This window comes from Bombina bombina, chromosome 3 (assembly GCF_027579735.1).
Source record: "Bombina bombina isolate aBomBom1 chromosome 3, aBomBom1.pri, whole genome shotgun sequence".
In the NCBI taxonomy this organism is placed as follows: domain Eukaryota; kingdom Metazoa; phylum Chordata; class Amphibia; order Anura; family Bombinatoridae; genus Bombina; species Bombina bombina.
The window spans coordinates 25,950,076-25,971,404 of NC_069501.1; the positions used below are offsets into that span (position 1 = coordinate 25,950,076).

The window sequence follows — 21,329 nt, forward strand, 5'->3', positions numbered from 1 at the left end:
TTATATTATATTGTGTAACATATTATAGTGTCAGCCCTATACATTATATTATATTGTGTAACATATTATAGTGTCAGCCCTATACATTATTTTATACTGTGTAACATATTATACTGTGTAACATATTATAGTGTCAGCCCTATACATTATATTATACTGTGTAACATATTATAGTGTCAGCCCTATACATTATATTATACTGTGTAACATATTATACTGTGTAACATATTATAGTGTCAGCCCTATACATTATATTATACTGTGTAACATATTATAGTGTCAGCCCTATACATTATATTATACTGTGTAACGTATTATAGTGTCAGCCCTATACATTATATTATCCTGTGTAACATATTATACTGTCAGCACTATACATTATATTATCCTGTGTAACATATTATACTGTCAGCCCTATACATTATATTATACTGTGTAACATATTATAGTGTCAGCCCTATACATTATATTATACTGTGTAACATATTATAGTGTCAGCCCTATACATTATATTATACTGTGTAACATATTATACTGTCAGCCATATACATTATATTATATTGTGTAACATATTATACTGTCAGCCCTATACATTACATTATACCGTGTAACATATTATACTGTCAGCCCTATACATTCTATTATACTGTGTAACATATTATAGTATCAGCCCTATACATTACATTATACTGTGTAACATATTATACTGTCAGCCCTATACATTATATTATATTGTGTAACATATTATACTGTCAGCCCTATACATTATATTATATTGTGTAACATATTATAGTGTCAGCCCTATACATTATATTATATTGTGTAACATATTATAGTGTCAGCCCTATACATTATTTTATACTGTGTAACATATTATACTGTGTAACATATTATAGTGTCAGCCCTATACATTATATTATACTGTGTAACATATTATAGTGTCAGCCCTATACATTATATTATACTGTGTAACATATTATACTGTGTAACATATTATAGTGTCAGCCCTATACATTATATTATACTGTGTAACATATTATAGTGTCAGCCCTATACATTATATTATACTGTGTAACGTATTATAGTGTCAGCCCTATACATTATATTATCCTGTGTAACATATTATACTGTCAGCACTATACATTATATTATCCTGTGTAACATATTATACTGTCAGCCCTATACATTATATTATACTGTGTAACATATTATAGTGTCAGCCCTATACATTATATTATACTGTGTAACATATTATAGTGTCAGCCCTATATATTATATTATACTGTGTATCATATTATAGTGTCAGCCCTATACATTATATTATACTGTGTAACATATTATAGTGTCAGCCCTATACATTATATTATCCTGTGTAACATATTATAGTGTCAGCCCTATACATTATATTATACTGTGTAACATATTATAGTGTCAGCTGTATACATTATATTATATTGTGTAACATATTATACTGTCAGCCCTATACATTATATTATCCTGTGTAACATATTATACTGTCAGCACTATACATTATATTATACTGTGTGACATATTATAGTGTCAGCCCTATACATTATATTATACTGTGTAACATATTATAGTGTCAGCCCATTACATTATATTATATTGTGTAACATATTATACTGTCAGCCCTATACATTATATTATACTGTGTAACATATTATAGTGTCAGCCCTATACATTATATTATCCTGTGTAACATATTATAGTGTCAGCCCTATACATTATATTATCCTGTGTAACATATTATAGTGTCAGCCCTATACATTATATTATACTGTGTAACATATTATACTGTCAGCCCTATACATTATATTATCCTGTGTAACATATTATAGTGTCAGCCCTATACATTATATTATACTGTGTAACATATTATAGTGTCAGCCCTATACATTATATTATACTGTGTAACATATTATAGTGTCAGCCCTATATATTATATTATACTGTGTATCATATTATAGTGTCAGCCCTATACATTATATTATACTGTGTAACATATTATAGTGTCAGCCCTATACATTATATTATCCTGTGTAACATATTATAGTGTCAGCCCTATACATTATATTATACTGTGTAACATATTATAGTGTCAGGCCTATACATTATATTATACTGTGTAACATATTATACTGTGTAACATATTATAGTGTCCGCCCTATACATTATATTATACTGTGTAACATATTATAGTGTCCGCCCTATACATTATATTATACTGTGTAACATATTATAGTGTCAGGCCTATACATTATATTATACTGTGTAACATATTATACTGTGTAACATATTATAGTGTCCGCCCTATACATTATATTATACTGTGTAACATATTATAGTGTCCGCCCTATACATTATATTATACTGTGTAACATATTATAGTGTCAGCCCTATACGTTATATTATACCGTGTAACATATTATAGTGTCCGCCCTATACATTATATTATACTGTGTAACATATTATAGTGTCCGCCCTATACATTATATTATACTGTGTAACATATTATACTGTCAGCCCTATACATTACATTATACTGTGTAGTATATTACTAATGGTTTTACTTGGTCTACTGACCACAGTCTCTGTTTTTTTGTCTCCGTCTTTACCTTTCTGTTTGCTCGGCTCAGTGCCATTTGCTGGATACTACCACTGCTGTCACCTAGAGTTAGAGCCCTATACATTATATTATCCTGTGTAACATGTTATAGTGTCAGCCCTATACATTACATTATCCTGTGTAACATAATATACTGTCAGCCCTATACATTACATTATACTGTGTAACATATTATACTGTCAGCCCTATACATTATATTATACTGTGTAACATATTATAGTATCAGCCCTATACATTATATTATACTGTGTAACATATTATAGTGTCAGCCCTATACATTATATTATACCGTGTAACATATTATAGTATCAGCCCTATACATTATATTATACTGTGTAACATATTATAGTGTCAGCCCTATACATTATATTATACCGTGTAACATATTATAGTATCAGCCCTATACATTATATTATACTGTGTGACATATTATAGTGTCAGCCCTATACATTATATTATACTGTGTGACATATTATAGTGTCAGCCCTATACATTATATTATACTGTGTAACATATTATAGTGTCAGCCCTATACATTATATTATCCTGTGTAACATATTATAGTGTCAGCCCTATACATTACATTATCCTGTGTAACATAATATACTGTCAGCCCTATACATTACATTATACTGTGTAGTATATTACTAATGGTTTTACTTGGTCTACTGACCACAGTCTCTGTTTTTTTGTCTCCGTCTTTACCTTTCTGTTTGCTCGGCTCAGTGCCATTTGCTGGATACTACCACTGCTGTCACCTAGAGTTAGAGCCCTATACATTATATTATCCTGTGTAACATGTTATAGTGTCAGCCCTATACATTACATTATCCTGTGTAACATAATATACTGTCAGCCCTATACATTACATTATACTGTGTAACATATTATAGTGTCAGCCCTATACATTACATTATACCGTGTAACATATTATACTGTCAGCCCTATACATTATATTATACTGTGTAACATATTATAGTGTCAGCCCTATACATTATATTATACTGTGTAACATATTATAGTGTCAGCCCTATACATTATATTATACTGTGTAACATATTATAGTGTCAGCCCTATACATTACATTATACTGTGTAACATATTATAGTGTCAGCCCTATACATTACATTATACCGTGTAACATATTATACTGTCAGCCCTATACATTATATTATACTGTGTAACATATTATAGTGTCAGCCCTATACATTATATTATACTGTGTAACATATTATAGTGTCAGCCCTATACATTATATTATACTGTGTACCATATTATACTGTCAGCCCTATACATTACATTATCCTGAGTAGTATATTATAGTGTCAGCCCTATACATTACATTATACTGTGTAACATATTATAGTGTCAGCCCTATACATTATATTATACTGTGTAACATATTATACTGTCAGCCCTATACATTATATTATACTGTGTAACATATTATACTGTCAGCCCTATACATTATATTATACTGTGTAACATATTATAGTGTCAGCCCTATACATTACATTATACTGTGTAGTATATTACTAATGGTTTTACTTGGTCTACTGACCACAGTCTCTGTTTTTTTGTCTCCGTCTTTACCTTTCTGTTTGCTCGGCTCAGTGCCATTTGCTGGATACTACCACTGCTGTCACCTAGAGTTACCCTTTATGATGCTCTGTCTTCTCTCCGAGAATCTACCTAAACTTAGCAGTGGCAATGTCCCCTCTGTCCCCTGACAAAGTTATTAGCTAATTTGTTTTTACAGAAGGTGACAATGGACTTACCCAGGGAAATGACACTGATTTCTATGTCACTGCTGTGGGTGGTCACATTCCTCCAGCTGCCATATACTTCTTGTAACCAGCTGGTGACTTGGCAGCCATACCGCGCTGTGCCGGTCATTCTGCTGATCTTCACTGAGAAGCTGCCTTGTGCCAACTTGTTTGCCTGTAGATGCTGGTTATAGCCATCTCTCAGGGTCAACTCTCCTTCCCGTTGTATAGAGGCCATCTCCATCCTCTGACCCAAGGATCCAAGTTTGTACCAAATAAGTGAAACTGATCCTGTGAAGCTCGTTGCCTCACACAAGAGACTCACGGAGTCCCCTTCATACACTTGTGACACATCAGCACTGAGTCTGACCTTTAGTTCTGGGGAGAGGCAAAATATATGTCACTTAATATACAGACTCACCTATGTCAGGCCTGTGTATGTAATACAGGGGGATTATAGCCTATGTCAGGCCTGTGTATGTAATACAGGGGGATTATAGCCTATGTCAGGCCTGTGTATGTAATACAGGGAGATTATAGCCAATGCCAGTCCTGTGTATGTAATACAGGGAGATTAAAGCCTATGTCAGGCCTGTGTATGTAATACAGGGGGATTATAGCCTATGTCAGGCCTGTGTATGTAATACAGGGGGATTATAGCCTATGTCAGGCCTGTGTATGTAGTACAGGGAGATTATAGCCTATGTCAGGCCTGTGTATGTAATACAGGGAGATTATAGTCTATGTCAGGCCTGTGTATGTAATACAGGGAGATTATAGTCTATGTCAGGCCTGTGTATGTAATACAGGGAGATTATAGCCTATGTCAGGCCTGTGTATGTAATACAGGGAGATTATAGCCTATGTCAGGCCTGTGTATGTAATACAGAGAGATTATAGCCTATGTCAGGCCTGTGTATGTAATACAGGGAGATTATAGCCTATGTCAGGCCTGTGTATGTAATACAGGGAGATTATAGCCTATGTCAGGCCTGTGTATGTAATACAGGGAGATTATAGCCTATGTCAGGCCTGTGTATGTAATACAGGGAGATTATAGCCTATGTCAGGCCTGTGTATGTAATACAGGGAGATTATAGCCTATGTTGTCAGGCCTGTGTATGTAATACAGGGAGATTATAGCCTATGTCAGGCCTGTGTATGTAATACAGGGAGATTATAGCCTATGTCAGGCCTGTGTATGTAATACAGGGAGATTATAGCCTATGTCAGGCCTGTGTATGTAGTACAGGGAGATTATAGCCTATGTCAGGCCTGTGTATGTAATACAGGGAGATTATAGCCTATGTCAGGCCTGTGTATGTAATACAGGGAGATTATAGCCAATGCCAGTCCTGTGTATGTAATACAGGGAGATTAAAGCCTATGTCAGGCCTGTGTATGTAATACAGGGATATTATATCACTATGTCAGGCCTGTGTATGTAATACAGGGAGATTATAGCCTATGTCAGGCCTGTGTATGTAATACAGGGAGATTATAGTCTATGTCAGGCCTGTGTATGTAATACAGGGATATTATATCACTATGTCAGGCCTGTGTATGTAATACAGGGAGATTATAGCCTATGTCAGGCCTGTGTATGTAATACAGGGGGATTATAGCCTATGTCAGGCCTGTGTATGTAATACAGGGAGATTATAGTCTATGTCAGGCCTGTGTATGTAATACAGGGGGATTATAGCCTATGTCAGGCCTGTGTATGTAATACAGGGAGATTATAGCCTATGTCAGGCCTGTGTATGTAATACAGGGAGATTATAGCCTATGTCAGGCCTGTGTATGTAATACAGGGAGATTATAGCCTATGTCAGGCCTGTGTATGTAATACAGAGAGATTATAGCCTATGTCAGGCCTGTGTATGTAATACAGAGAGATTATATCCTATGTCAGGCCTGTGTATGTAATACAGGGAGATTATAGCCTATGTCAGGCCTGTGTATGTAATACAGGGAGATTATAGCCTATGTCAGGCCTGTGTATGTAATACAGGGAGATTATAGCCTATGTCAGGCCTGTGTATGTAATACAGGGAGATTATAGCCTATGTCAGGCCTGTGTATGTAATACAGGGAGATTATAGCCTATGTCAGGCCTGTGTATGTAGTACAGGGAGATTATAGCCTATGTCAGGCCTGTGTATGTAATACAGGGAGATTATAGCCTATGTCAGGCCTGTGTATGTAATACAGGGAGATTATAGCCAATGCCAGTCCTGTGTATGTAATACAGGGAGATTATAGCCTATGTCAGGCCTGTGTATGTAATACAGGGGGATTATAGCCTATGTCAGGCCTGTGTATGTAATACAGGGAGATTATAGCCTATGTCAGGCCTGTGTATGTAATACAGGGAGATTATAGCCAATGCCAGTCCTGTGTATGTAATACAGGGAGATTAAAGCCTATGTCAGGCCTGTGTATGTAATACAGGGATATTATATCACTATGTCAGGCCTGTGTATGTAATACAGAGAGATTATAGCCTATGTCAGGCCTGTGTATGTAATACAGAGAGATTATAGCCTTTCTCAGGCCTGTGTATGTAATACAGGGAGATTATAGCCTATGTCAGGCCTGTGTATGTAATACAGGGAGATTATAGCCTATGTCAGGCCTGTGTATGTAATACAGGGAGATTATAGCCTATGTCAGGCCTGTGTATGTAATACAGGGGGATTATAGCCTATGTCAGGCCTGTGTATGTAATACATGGAGATTATAGCCTATGTCAGGCCTGTGTATGTAATACAGGGGGATTATAGCCTATGTCAGGCCTGTTATGTAATACAGGGGGATTATAGCCTATGTCAGGCCTGTTATGTAATACAGGGAGATTATAGCCTATGTCAGGCCTGTGTATGTAATACAGGGAGATTATAGCCTATGTCAGGCCTGTGTATGTAATACAGGGAGATTATAGCCTATGTCAGGCCTGTGTATGTAATACAGGGAGATTATAGCCTATGTCAGGCCTGTGTATGTAATACAGGGAGATTATAGCCTATGTCAGGCCTGTGTATGTAATACAGGGAGATTATAGCCTTTCTCAGGCCTGTGTATGTAATACAGGGAGATTATAGCCTATGTCAGGCCTGTGTATGTAATACATGGAGATTATAGCCTATGTCAGGCCTGTGTATGTAATACAGGGAGATTATAGCCTATGTCAGGCCTGTGTATGTAATACAGGGAGATTATAGCCTATGTCAGGCCTGTGTATGTAATACAGGGAGATTATAGCCTATGTTGTCAGGCCTGTTATGTAATACAGGGAGATTATAGCCTATGTCAGGCCTGTGTATGTAATACAGGGAGATTATAGCCTATGTCAGGCCTGTGTATGTAATACAGGGAGATTATAGCCTATGTCAGGCCTGTGTATGTAATACAGGGAGATTATAGTCTATGTCAGGCCTGTGTATGTAATACAGGGAGATTATAGCCTATGTCAGGCCTGTGTATGTAATACAGAGAGATTATAGTCTATGTCAGGCCTGTGTATGTAATACAGGGAGATTATAGCCTATGTCAGGCCTGTGTATGTAATACAGGGAGATTATAGCCTATGTCAGGCCTGTGTATGTAATACAGAGAGATTATAGCCTATGTCAGGCCTGTGTATGTAATACAGGGGGATTATAGCCTATGTCAGGCCTGTGTATGTAATACAGGGAGATTATAGCCTATGTCAGGCCTGTGTATGTAATACAGGGAGATTATAGCCTATGTCAGGCCTGTGTATGTAATACAGGGAGATTATAGCCTATGTCAGGCCTGTGTATGTAGTACAGGGAGATTATAGCCTATGTCAGGCCTGTGTATGTAATACAGGGAGATTATAGCCAATGCCAGTCCTGTGTATGTAATACAGGGAGATTAAAGCCTATGTCAGGCCTGTGTATGTAATACAGGGAGATTATAGCCTATGTCAGGCCTGTGTATGTAATACAGAGAGATTATAGCCTATGTCAGGCCTGTGTATGTAATACAGGGAGATTATAGCCTATGTCAGGCCTGTGTATGTAATACAGGGAGATTATAGCCTATGTCAGGCCTGTGTATGTAATACAGAGAGATTATAGCCTATGTCAGGCCTGTGTATGTAATACAGGGGGATTATAGCCTATGTCAGGCCTGTGTATGTAATACAGGGAGATTATAGCCTATGTCAGGCCTGTGTATGTAATACAGGGGGATTATAGCCTATGTCAGGCCTGTGTATGTAATACAGGGAGATTATAGCCTATGTCAGGCCTGTGTATGTAATACAGGGAGATTATAGCCTATGTCAGGCCTGTGTATGTAATACAGGGAGATTATAGCCTATGTCAGGCCTGTGTATGTAATACAGGGAGATTATAGCCTATGTCAGGCCTGTGTATGTAGTACAGGGAGATTATAGCCTATGTCAGGCCTGTGTATGTAATACAGGGAGATTATAGCCTATGTCAGGCCTGTGTATGTAATACAGGGAGATTATAGCCAATGCCAGTCCTGTGTATGTAATACAGGGAGATTAAAGCCTATGTCAGGCCTGTGTATGTAATACAGGGAGATTATAGCCTATGTCAGGCCTGTGTATGTAATACAGGGAGATTATAGCCAATGCCAGTCCTGTGTATGTAATACAGGGAGATTAAAGCCTATGTCAGGCCTGTGTATGTAATACAGGGATATTATATCACTATGTCAGGCCTGTGTATGTAATACAGGGAGATTATAGCCTATGTCAGGCCTGTGTATGTAATACAGGGAGATTATAGTCTATGTCAGGCCTGTGTATGTAATACAGGGAGATTATAGCCTATGTCAGGCCTGTGTATGTAATACAGAGAGATTATAGCCTTTCTCAGGCCTGTGTATGTAATACAGGGGGATTATAGCCTATGTCAGGCCTGTGTATGTAATACAGGGATATTATATCACTATGTCAGGCCTGTGTATGTAATACAGGGAGATTATAGCCTATGTCAGGCCTGTGTATGTAGTACAGGGAGATTATAGCCTATGTCAGGCCTGTGTATGTAATACAGGGAGATTATAGCCTATGTCAGGCCTGTGTATGTAATACAGGGAGATTATAGCCTATGTCAGGCCTGTGTATGTAATACAGGGGGATTATAGCCTATGTCAGGCCTGTGTATGTAATACATGGAGATTATAGCCTATGTCAGGCCTGTGTATGTAATACAGGGGGATTATAGCCTATGTCAGGCCTGTTATGTAATACAGGGGGATTATAGCCTATGTCAGGCCTGTTATGTAATACAGGGAGATTATAGCCTATGTCAGGCCTGTGTATGTAATACAGGGAGATTATAGCCTATGTCAGGCCTGTGTATGTAATACAGGGAGATTATAGCCTATGTCAGGCCTGTGTATGTAATACAGGGAGATTATAGCCTATGTCAGGCCTGTGTATGTAATACAGGGAGATTATAGCCTATGTCAGGCCTGTGTATGTAATACAGGGAGATTATAGCCTTTCTCAGGCCTGTGTATGTAATACAGGGAGATTATAGCCTATGTCAGGCCTGTGTATGTAATACAGGGAGATTATAGCCTATGTCAGGCCTGTGTATGTAATACAGGGAGATTATAGCCTATGTTGTCAGGCCTGTTATGTAATACAGGGAGATTATAGCCTATGTCAGGCCTGTGTATGTAATACAGGGAGATTATAGCCTATGTCAGGCCTGTGTATGTAATACAGGGAGATTATAGCCTATGTCAGGCCTGTGTATGTAATACAGGGAGATTATAGCCTATGTCAGGCCTGTGTATGTAATACAGGGAGATAATAGCCTATGTCAGGCCTGTGTATGTAATACAGGGAGATTATAGTCTATGTCAGGCCTGTGTATGTAATACAGGGAGATTATAACCTATGTCAGGCCTGTGTATGTAATACAGAGAGATTATAGCCTTTCTCAGGCCTGTGTATGTAATACAGGGAGATTATAGTCTATGTCAGGCCTGTGTATGTAATACAAGGAGATTATAGCCTATGTCAGGCCTGTGTATGTAATACAGGGAGATTATAGTCTATGTCAGGCCTGTGTATGTAATACAAGGAGATTATAGCCTATGTCAGGCCTGTGTATGTAATACAAGGAGATTATAGCCTATGTCAGGCCTGTGTATGTAATACAGGGAGATTATAGCCTATGTCAGGCCTGTGTATGTAATACAGGGAGATTATAGCCTATGTCAGGCCTGTGTATGTAATACAGGGAGATTATAGCCTTTCTCAGGCCTGTGTATGTAATACAGGGAGATTATAGCCTTTCTCAGGCCTGTGTATGTAATACAGGGAGATTATAGTCTATGTCAGGCCTGTGTGTGTAATACAGGGAGATTATAGTCTATGTCAGGCCTGTGTATGTAATACAGGGAGATTATAGCCTATGTCAGGCCTGTGTATGTAATACAGGGAGATTATAGTCTATGTCAGGCCTGTGTATGTAATACAGAGACATTATAGCCTATGTCAGGCCTGTGTATGTAATACAGGGAGATTATAGTATATGTCAAGCCTGTGTATGTAATACAGGGAGATTATAGCCTATGTCAGGCCTGTGTATGTAATACAGGGAGATTATAGCCTATGCCTGTGTATGTAATACAGAGAGATTATAGCCTATGTCAGGCCTGTTATGTAATACAGGGAGATTATAGCCTATGTCAGGCCTGTGTATGTAGTACAGGGAGATTATAGCCTATGTCAGGCCTGTGTATGTAGTACAGGGAGATTATAGCCTATGTCAGGCCTGTGTATGTAATACAGGGGGATTATAGCCTATGTCAGGCCTGTGTATGTAATACAGGGAGATTATAGCCTATGTCAGGCCTGTGTATGTAATACAGGGAGATTATAGCCTATGTCAGGCCTGTTATGTAATACAGGGAGATTATAGCCTATGTCAGGCCTGTGTATGTAATACAGGGAGATTATAGCCTATGTCAGGCCTGTGTATGTAATACAGAGAGATTATAGCCTATGTCAGGCCTGTTATGTAATACAGAGAGATTATAGCCTATGTCAGGCCTGTGTATGTAATACAGGGAGATTATAGTCTATGTCAGGCCTGTGTATGTAATACAGGGAGATTATAGCCTATGTCAGGCCTGTGTATGTAATACAGAGAGATTATAGCCTATGTCAGGCCTGTTATGTAATACAGGGAGATTATAGCCTATGTCAGGCCTGTGTATGTAGTACAGGGAGATTATAGCCTATGTCAGGCCTGTGTATGTAATACAGGGAGATTATAGCCTATGTCAGGCCTGTGTATGTAATACAGGGAGATTATATCCTATGTCAGGCCTGTGTATGTAATACAGAGAGATTATAGCCTATGTCAGGCCTGTGTATGTAATACAGAGAGATTATAGTCTATGTCAGGCCTGTGTATGTAATACAGGGGGATTATAGCCTATGTCAGGCCTGTGTATGTAATACAGGGAGATTATATCCTATGTCAGGCCTGTGTATGTAATACAGAGAGATTATAGCCTATGTCAGGCCTGTGTATGTAATACAGAGAGATTATAGCCTATGTCAGGCCTGTGTATGTAATACAGAGAGATTATAGCCTATGTCAGGCCTATTATGTAGTACAGGGAGATTATAGCCTATAAGATTTAAAAGCATATTTAACAGGCAAAACTTTCTGCAGCATAAATATATGTTAATGCTATTGTGAGATATTGATCTCAATTTTATTTTAACTAGTTTAAGAATATTTAGCAGACAAAAGTATATATAAATATGCTATAAATAAGTGGTTGGATGTGCACCAATACATTTGTTGTTTATTAATTATCTTGGTCACTTTGGTAGCACTCCCACAATATGTGTGCTAAGATATAAAAAGTTTTTTTGTGGTGTGCTTAACCAAACCCCCTTGTTGTATTTCTTGAATAGGGAGTTGACCAAACCCCCTTTGGTTAATGCACACCACCCAGCCCAGGTGTGTTCCAGACAATGTGATTGTGGTATACATATAAAGCTAGGGAGTTTCATTCTGTGCAGACATGATTTGAGGCATAGTACGGCAGTGTGGGAATTCTGTATTTGAATATTAGAATCAAATGATTAAGCCCAGCAAAGCTAAATTGATTAGTGTTAGGACCAGTCTATTGTGGGACATCTTGTAAGTGGTGACTGGCTTAGCATAATATGGCCATATTGTGTGACTAAGTTCCCATCTTTATTTAAAATTTAAAAGCATATTTAACAAGCAAAACTTTTTGCAGCATAAATATATGTTAATACTATTGTGAGATATTGATCCCAATTTTATTTTAACTATTTTAAGAATATTTAGCAGACAAAAGTATATATAAATATGCTATAAATATATTGACTTATGTGGTTGGATGTACATTTGTTGTTTTGTAATTATTTTAGTCACTTTGGTAGCACTCCCACAATATGTGTGCTAAAATATAAAAAGTTTTTTTGTGGTGTGCTTAACCAAACCCCCTTGTTAGATTATATCCTATGTCAGGCCTGTGTATGTAATACAGGGAGATTATAGCCTATGTCAGGCCAGTGTTTGTAATACAGGGAGATTATAACCTATGTTAGGCCAGTGAATGTAATCCAAATACAGGGCGATTATAGCCTGTGTATGTAATACAGGGAGATTATAGCACTATGGGAATATTATCCACACAATATTTATTTTATCAGTATTTCATTTACTATATCTGATATGCAGAGCAGGCTTAAACATTGTGGTCTGTGTATTATGCAGTGTAAACCAACCATACTCTGTGTACTGTACAGTGTTAACCAACCATACTCTGTGTACTATGCAGTGTAAACCAACCATACTCTGTGTACTGTACAGTGTAAACCAACCATACTCTGTGTACTGTACAGTGTTAACCAACCATACTCTGTGTACTATGCAGTGTAAACCAACCATACTCTGTGTACTGTACAGTGTTAACCAACCATACTCTGTGTACTATGCAGTGTAAACCAACCATACTCTGTGTACTGTACAGTGTTAACCAACCATACTCTGTGTACTATGCAGTGTAAACCAACCATACTCTGTGTACTATGCAGTGTAAACCAACCATACTCTGTGTACTGTACAGTGTTAACCAACCATACTCTGTGTACTGTACAGTGTAAACCAACCATACTCTGTGTACTATGCAGTGTAAACCAACCATACTCTGTGTACTGTACAGTGTAAACCAACCATACTCTGTGTACTGTACAGTGTAAACCAACCATACTCTGTGTACTATGCAGTGTAAACCAACCATACTCTGTGTACTGTACAGTGTAAACTAGGGTTGCACCGATACCGATACTAGTATCGGTATCGGTACCGATACCAAGAATTTGCATGAGTACTTGTACTCGTGCAAATGCACCGATATTTATACCGATACCTCCACTTCCTACACATATGCTACCTTGTGGCGTTTTTTTTCAAACTGCATGTTCCCATTTCATTTTAAACGGGAGTGGAGACTAAACTAAAAATTGTTTACTACTCTTCTGCCAATACAAATTGCTGTTATTTGTATTATTGTAGTAGAGATCACTGTACCTCGTTCAGACAAACCCCTGAAGTACTGGGCTGTTAATAAACAGATTTCCAGCTCTGGCTAAAATGGCCCAAAAATATCTTTCTGCCCCATGCAGTATGGTGGAAAGTGAAAGACTGTTCAACTTAGAGTCGAACCTCCATACAAATGTCAGATTGATGTTATATAACAGCCCTACAACCCAATTGCATCACCCCATTAAATTTAATATTTTATTGTAATATCTTTTATTTATAAACATGTTCAGTAAACTTTTGACAAATAAAACTGTTTTATTATTTCATAATGTCTTTTGAATTACAGTCCTTTATAATTATAAAGAAGGAATCTTAAATAATTAGTCTGTATTGTGCTTGGTAAACTGTCACATGACATTAAAAAAAAAGTATTGGTAATTGGTATCGGCGAGTATTTGAAAACAAGTATCGGTACTTGTACTCGGTCATAAAAAAATGGTATCGGTGCAACCCTAGTGTAAACCAATCATACTCTGTGTACTGTACAGTGTAAACCAATCATACTCTGTGTACTATGCAGTGTAAACCAACCATACTCTGTGTACTGTACAGTGTAAACCAACCATACTCTGTGTACTGTACAGTGTAAACCAACCATACTCTATGTACTGTACAGTGCAAACCAATCATACTCTGTGTACTGTACAGTGTAAACCAACCATACTCTGTGTACTGTACAGTGTAAACCAACCATACTCTATGTACTGTACAGTGCAAACCAACCATACACTGTGTACTGTACAGTGTAAACCAACCATGCTCTGTGTACTGTACAGTGTAAACCAATCATACTCTGTGTACTGTACAGTGTAAACCAATCATACTCTGTGTACTGTACAGTGTAAACCAACCATACGATAAGATCATATTCTGAGTTCAGTCCATCAGGAACTCTAGTCCTGAGTCTGTGTATCCAATAGACCTCCCTCTTGGCCAATAGCGATAAACTATTGGCCAAGAGGGAGGTCTATTGGATACACATACTCAGGACTAGAGTTCCTGATGGACTGAACTCAGAATATGATCTTATCAATTTCTGGGAGTAGAGGTCCTGGGACTGTGTATCCAACTCTATTACAAACCTGTCTTCACTTTGAGTCATCACCCAGTTTTCACGTTTAATCTGGATTATTGTACATACATATACACACAGAATTATCTGCTTTTAAATTGTTCCTGTAAGATTATGTGCCTAGGGTTAATCTATAGTAGGAGTTTTGCATTTAATACATACACTTGACACTTCCACCTATATATTATGTGTATCCATATCTGTCATTGTTATGATAATTTCACTGACATTGGTACTATGAGTCTAACTTATATTTCCTCAGTGGGAAATTCTAGATATATTTGTGGTCAGTGTATTTGTATGTATTTATATGTATTTATGTGTTTATATGTCTGTGTTTTCGCTTATGTTTTTACTCAGGCTTCCTGAACATGAGTTTAAACCAGTGCACCACATGTGTGAATCTTATGCACTCTTGTTCTAATTGGAGTAACTGCTTCACGTTTGACGTTAAAGTTCGTTTCTCTGCCCTTTGCTACTAAGCTGAAAATGTATTTAGAATTAAATTTTTTGATAAAGTGAGCTATTGCTATAATAGAGTTACAATTTAAATTGTTTCGAATAGTTGTTAATATTTGCAATAGTGGGTGTGTCTAGAGCTCCACTTCGGGAAAAAGGTTTTTAATCCAATCAGTATACCCCAATAGGTATAAATAGCTAATGGGAATCTGAGACTGTAGCTACGATTATGGCCTTTTGAGCTGAAACGCGTCAGCAGACAGTCCTCGGAGTGGAGTTCTCACCACTCACATTGCCACTTGAACATTGTTTGTTTCACTTCCTTTGTCAAGAAGTTTTTTATGAATTTGTCGCGATTACCCTGCTGCTGATCGCTTTCCTTTTTTTTTCTGTCAGCGCGGTAGCGCTTCCTTGGTTGCCTAGCAACCCTGTTTCTCTTCGGCCCCTTCTGCTGACGTCAGAAGATCTTCTTATTCCGGCGTCTCCTCTCCTCAGTGCCTGTTTGTTCTAATTCCTGGCTTGTGAGTACTTTCTGAATCTCTAGTTTGATTAGAATTGCTGGCTTGTTTGACTCTTATCCTGCTTAACCCTTCCTGCCTGTTTCCTGTTAACTGGACTTTGCTTGTTTGAACATTTCACTGTTTAACCCCAAACTGCTTGATAAACACGTTGCTGGACTTTGCTTGTTTGACTATTCTTCTGGTTAACCCCAAACTGCCGGATTACACATAGCTGAACTTTGCTTGCTAGACCATTCTACTGTTTAACCCCAAACTGCCTGATAACACATTGCTGGACTTTGGGGTTAACCAGTAGAATAGTCAAACAAGCAAAGTCCAGCAATGTGTTATCAGGCAGTTTGGGGTTAAAAAGTAGAATGGTCTAGCAAGCAAAGTTCAGCAACGTGTAATCCGGCAGTTTGGGGTTAACCAGTAGAATAGTCAAACAAGCAAACTGCCGGATTACACGTTGCTGGAACTTTTCTTGCTAGACAATTCTACTGTTTAACCCCAATCTGCCTGATAACACGTTGCTGGACTTTGCTTGTTTGACAAATTCTTCTGGTTAACCCCTTCCTGCCTGATATCAAGGTGCCGGTTATTGCTTGATGGATTACTCTTTTGGTTAACCCTAAACTACCCGAAGTTTCTTCTCCTGACCCTGCTGTACCAACTTCCAGTTTATTTCAGTGAGTATATTATTGCAGCTGTCGCAGGGTCAGGTCCTGGAATATACTCACAGTGCTAGAGTGTTATTCAAACTTCATTCTAGCATTTGGGTCTAACTCTGGACTTAACCTATCCTGACATTACAAACAGGCCATATAATGGACCCTGGTGAGTTATCCAGAGCTGTGGCTCTACAGGGACAGCTTCTTGGAACCCACTCTGCACACCTGCAATCCCTGGCTTCTAAATTGGATCAAATTACTGCTCTTTTGCATAATCTCTCTCCACCTTCACAAGTCTCTGCAACACCTGTTGTTCCTGCGGCCAGTTCTAACCCTGCATTTAATCCGCCACAACCTGCAGAACAGTTTATTCCCAGAATTCCGCTACCGGATAAATATGACGGCAATCCTGAAGACTGTTGAGGATTTCTTAATCAGTGCCGTCTTCACTTCAGAAATAATCCTCAGATGTTTGTTTCCTCTTCCTCCAAGATCACCTTTTTAATTTCTCTTATGAAGGGTAAAGCCTTGGCTTGGGTTTCTCCACTGTTGGAAAAGGATGATCCTTTGCTCCATGATATTGACACTTTTGTATCCATATTTTCTTCTGTGTTTGATAAACCTGATAGATCAGCGGCTGCCGAAGCAGGACTTTTAGATTTAAGACAGGGATCTCTTTCTGTAGCACAATACGCTATAGAATTCCGGACTTTAGCTGCTGAAACTATGTGGAATCATGGGGCCCTGCGTGCAGCGTTTCGTAAAGGTCTTTGTGATCGTTTGAAAGACGAACTGGTTTATAGGGATCTTCCTGATTCTCTAGAAGAACTTATCAACTTATGTATCAAGCTAGATGCTCGTTACTCTGAGCGTCTCCATGAACGTGACCGTAACAGAAGATCCTTTATCAGATCTTCTTTCCGTCCTATGCCTCGTTCACCAAACCTTCCTACTCCAAATACTTCTATCTCTGAGTCAAGTGAACCCATGGAGGTGCAATCAAATTATCCGAAGTTGAACATCTCAGAAGGCGTAATCTGGGACTATGTCTTTACTGTGGTATTAAGGGGCATATGTTAAAAGATTGTCCAACTCGTCCAGTAAAAGCCAGGGCTTAACTCCAGAAAGAGGGACTGAGTTAAGCCAAAGATTTTTATCTACCCTCAATCCCAAGCTGTTTGTTCCAGTCACTGTCCGCTTTGGCAACACCAAATTTCAGGCTCAAGCACTCATCGATTCTGGAGCTGCAGGAATGTTTATGGATTCAGATTTTGTCAATGCCTTTCGAATTCCTTTGCTTTCCAAGAGCCAAGTAATTAAGGTCACTACTGTCAGTGGTCAACCCTTAGGTTCTGGATTCATTCAAAATTCTACGATACCACTTCTCATGTCTGTAGGAGTACTTAATTCTGAAACCATTTGTTTTGACATCATCTCTTTCCCACAGTTTCCTCTCATTTTGGGACTCCCTTGGCTTCAACTACATGATCCAGTTTTTTCCTGGTCTAAAGGAGAACTTGTTGCTTGGGGATCTTCTTGTTTCAAACAGTGTCTTCAGAATACTCCCAAAACTTCTAGTACAGTTGTGGCAGTTTTGGACACTCCTGATTCCTTGCCTGAACATTATCATTCTTTTTGTGATATCTTTTCTAAAAAGGATGCTGAAATATTACCTCCACACCGGACCTTTGATTGTCCCATTGACCTATTACCAGGAGCACCTCTTCCTAAGGGTAAAACATACCTACTTTCTCGTCAAGAAAATGTTTCACTTGAGGAATATATCAAGGATAATTTGGCCCGAGGTTTTATTCGCCCTTCTTCTTCTCCAGTAGGAGCAGGTTTTTTCTTTGTGGAAAAAAAAGATGGAGGTCTTCGTCCTTGCATTGACTATCGTGCTCTTAATCAAATTACAATCAAGAATTGTTATCCACTTCCTCTCATTCCCAAATTATTTGATCATCTCCAGGGTGCTTCCATCTTTACCAAATTGGATCTTCGTGGGGCATATAATTTGGTCAGGATTCGTAAAGGGGACGAGTGGAAAACTGCCTTCAACACTAGGTTTGGGCACTATGAATATTTAGTTATGCCTTTTGGGTTATGCAATTCCCCTGCATTTTTTCAACATTTTGTTAATGAAATATTCAGAGACTATCTTAATCAATTAGTTATTATCTATCTTGATGATATTTTGATTTATTCCCGAACTTTACAGGATCACGTTCATCATGTTACACTAGTACTCCAGAGATTACGTGAAAATTCTCTCTTTGCCAAGCTTGAAAAGTGCTCTTTTCATCAAGAATCTATTCATTTCCTGGGTTACATTATTTCACCGTCTGGATTCAAGATGGATTCTGACAAACTGTTGGCTATTATAGATTGGCCTAGACCAACTTCCTTAAAATCTCTTCAAAGGTTCCTGGGGTTTGCCAATTACTACCGTAAATTCATAAAAGACTTTGCTAACATCTCGGCACCCCTTACAGCTCTTACTAAGAAGGGTCAGGATTGCAAGCATTGGTCTGATAAAGCCTTACAGGCATTTGAATCTTTGAAGTCTGCATTTACTTCGGCTCCCATTCTTTGCCATCCTGTTCCGAGTCTCCAATTCATCCTTGAAGTGGATGCTTCTCTGATCGCTGCTGGGGCTGTACTATCTCAGCGAAATCCTGTTACTGGCAAGATCCTTCCTGTGGGATTTTTCTCCAAGAAGTTCAATACTTCTGAAACTGAATTATGACGTCGGTAACAAGGGACTGTTAGCTATTAAGATGGCTTTGGAAGAATGGAGACATCTGCTTGAAGGCATGGTTCAACCATTTCTTATTCTCACGGATCATAAAAATCTTCTGTATCTTCATACTGCCAAACGCCTCAACTCACGTCAAGCCCGATGGGCTCTGTTCTTTTCCAGATTTAATTTTGTCCTCTCTTATATTCCTGGTTCTAAGAATACGAAAGCAGACGCTTTATCTAGACAATTTCTGGCCTCTGATTCTACATTTTTGGATTCTGAACCCATTCTCCGCCCTGCTAAAGTTCTAGCTCAGTTATCTACTTTTCCTTTCCAAGCATTACAGTCTGCTCAAGCCTCTGTTCCTTCATCCTTTAACATACCTCCTGGGATCTTGTTTGTACCTACAGAATTCCGCCTCAAACTTCTTTGTTGGGCTCATGATAATGTTCTGTCTGAACATCCAGGAGTACGTAATACTTTGTGGAGATTCAAACAACATGTCTGGTGGCCTTCCATGGTCAAAGATGTCAAGGACTATGTTGCAGCTTGTCATTCCTGTACCTCTAATAAACAGTCTTCTTCTTTACCTCTTGGACTTTTACAACCTCTGCCGGTTCCGTATTATCCCTGGTCTCATGTTTCCATGGACTTTATTACTGATCTTCCTAATTCTGCCGGAAACAAGACCATATGGGTTGTGGTAGACAGATTTTTTAAGGCAGCTCATTTTGTTCCATTACCTGGATTACCATCTGCCCAGAAACTCGCTGAATTGTTTATACTACATATCACCAGATTACATGGTTTTCCTTTGGACATTGTTTCTGATCGAGGAGTTCAATTTGTCTCAAGATTTTGGAAATCTCTGTGCAAACAGTTTGGAGTTACCATATCTCTTTCTACTGCCCATCATCCTCAATCCAATTCCTGTTTCAATTCTTCTTTACAGACTTCTCCTTTCAAGGCAGCCTATGGATTTGTACCTAGAACTTTTCCTATGTCTTCTGGGGGTTCTGGAGTTCCGGGAGCAGATTGTACTGTGAAGAATCTCTGTAAACACTGGAAGAAGATTCGGGAAATTCTTCTCCTCTCTTCTCAAAAGTATAAACGATCTGATGATCGCAAACGCCGAAAGGCACCCTCATTTCGGACTGGAGACAAGGTTTGGATTTCCACCAGATTCATCCGACTCAAACAACCTTGTGCTAAATTAGGTCCTAAATACATTGGACCATTTAGGATTGTTTCCAAGGTATGTTCTACTGCCTACAGGGTGGCTTTGCCAGACAACTTGAAGGTTTATCCGGTCTTTCACGTATCTCTTCTTAAACCACCAGTCTCTAACCAGTTTTCCACCAAATATAAAGTTCCCTGTCCGTTTCTTGTGGATGGTACTTCAGAATTTGTGATCAGTCAAATCCTTGATTCCAGATTACGGGGTAACCGTTTATATTATTTGGTCCATTGGAAGGGATATCCCATCACTGAACGTTCCTGGGAACCTGCTTCTCATGTCCGCGCCTCTGCTTTGATCAAACAGTTCCACGCTCAGAATCCTTCAAAGCCTGTTCGTGTTCCCCGGAGGGGTCCTTGAGGAGGGGGCACTGTCGCGATCGCCCTGCTGCTGATCGCTTTCCTCTTTTTTTCTGTCAGCGCGGTAGCGCTTCCTTGGTTGCCTAGCAACCCTGTTTCTCTTCGGGCCCCTACTGCTGACGTCAGAAGGTCTTCTTATTCCGGCGTCTCCTCTCCTCGGTGCCTGTTTGTTCTAATTCCTGACTTGTGAGTACTTTCTGAATCTCTAGTTTGATTAGAATTGCTGGCTTGTTTGACTCTTACCCTGCTTAACCCTTCCTG

At 38.7% G+C, this 21,329-nt stretch overlaps 1 protein-coding gene across 1 annotated transcript in view; it reads right to left on the minus strand.

The window, feature by feature from the left end:
• Positions 1-21,329, minus strand: part of LOC128652188 (immunoglobulin superfamily member 3) — a 104,150-nt gene that overhangs the window by 59,740 nt on the left and 23,081 nt on the right. The window contains exon 4 of the mRNA XM_053705128.1: positions 4,426-4,791. Coding sequence (XP_053561103.1) covers positions 4,426-4,791 — 366 coding nt within the window. The remainder of the gene's footprint in view (positions 1-4,425; positions 4,792-21,329) is intronic.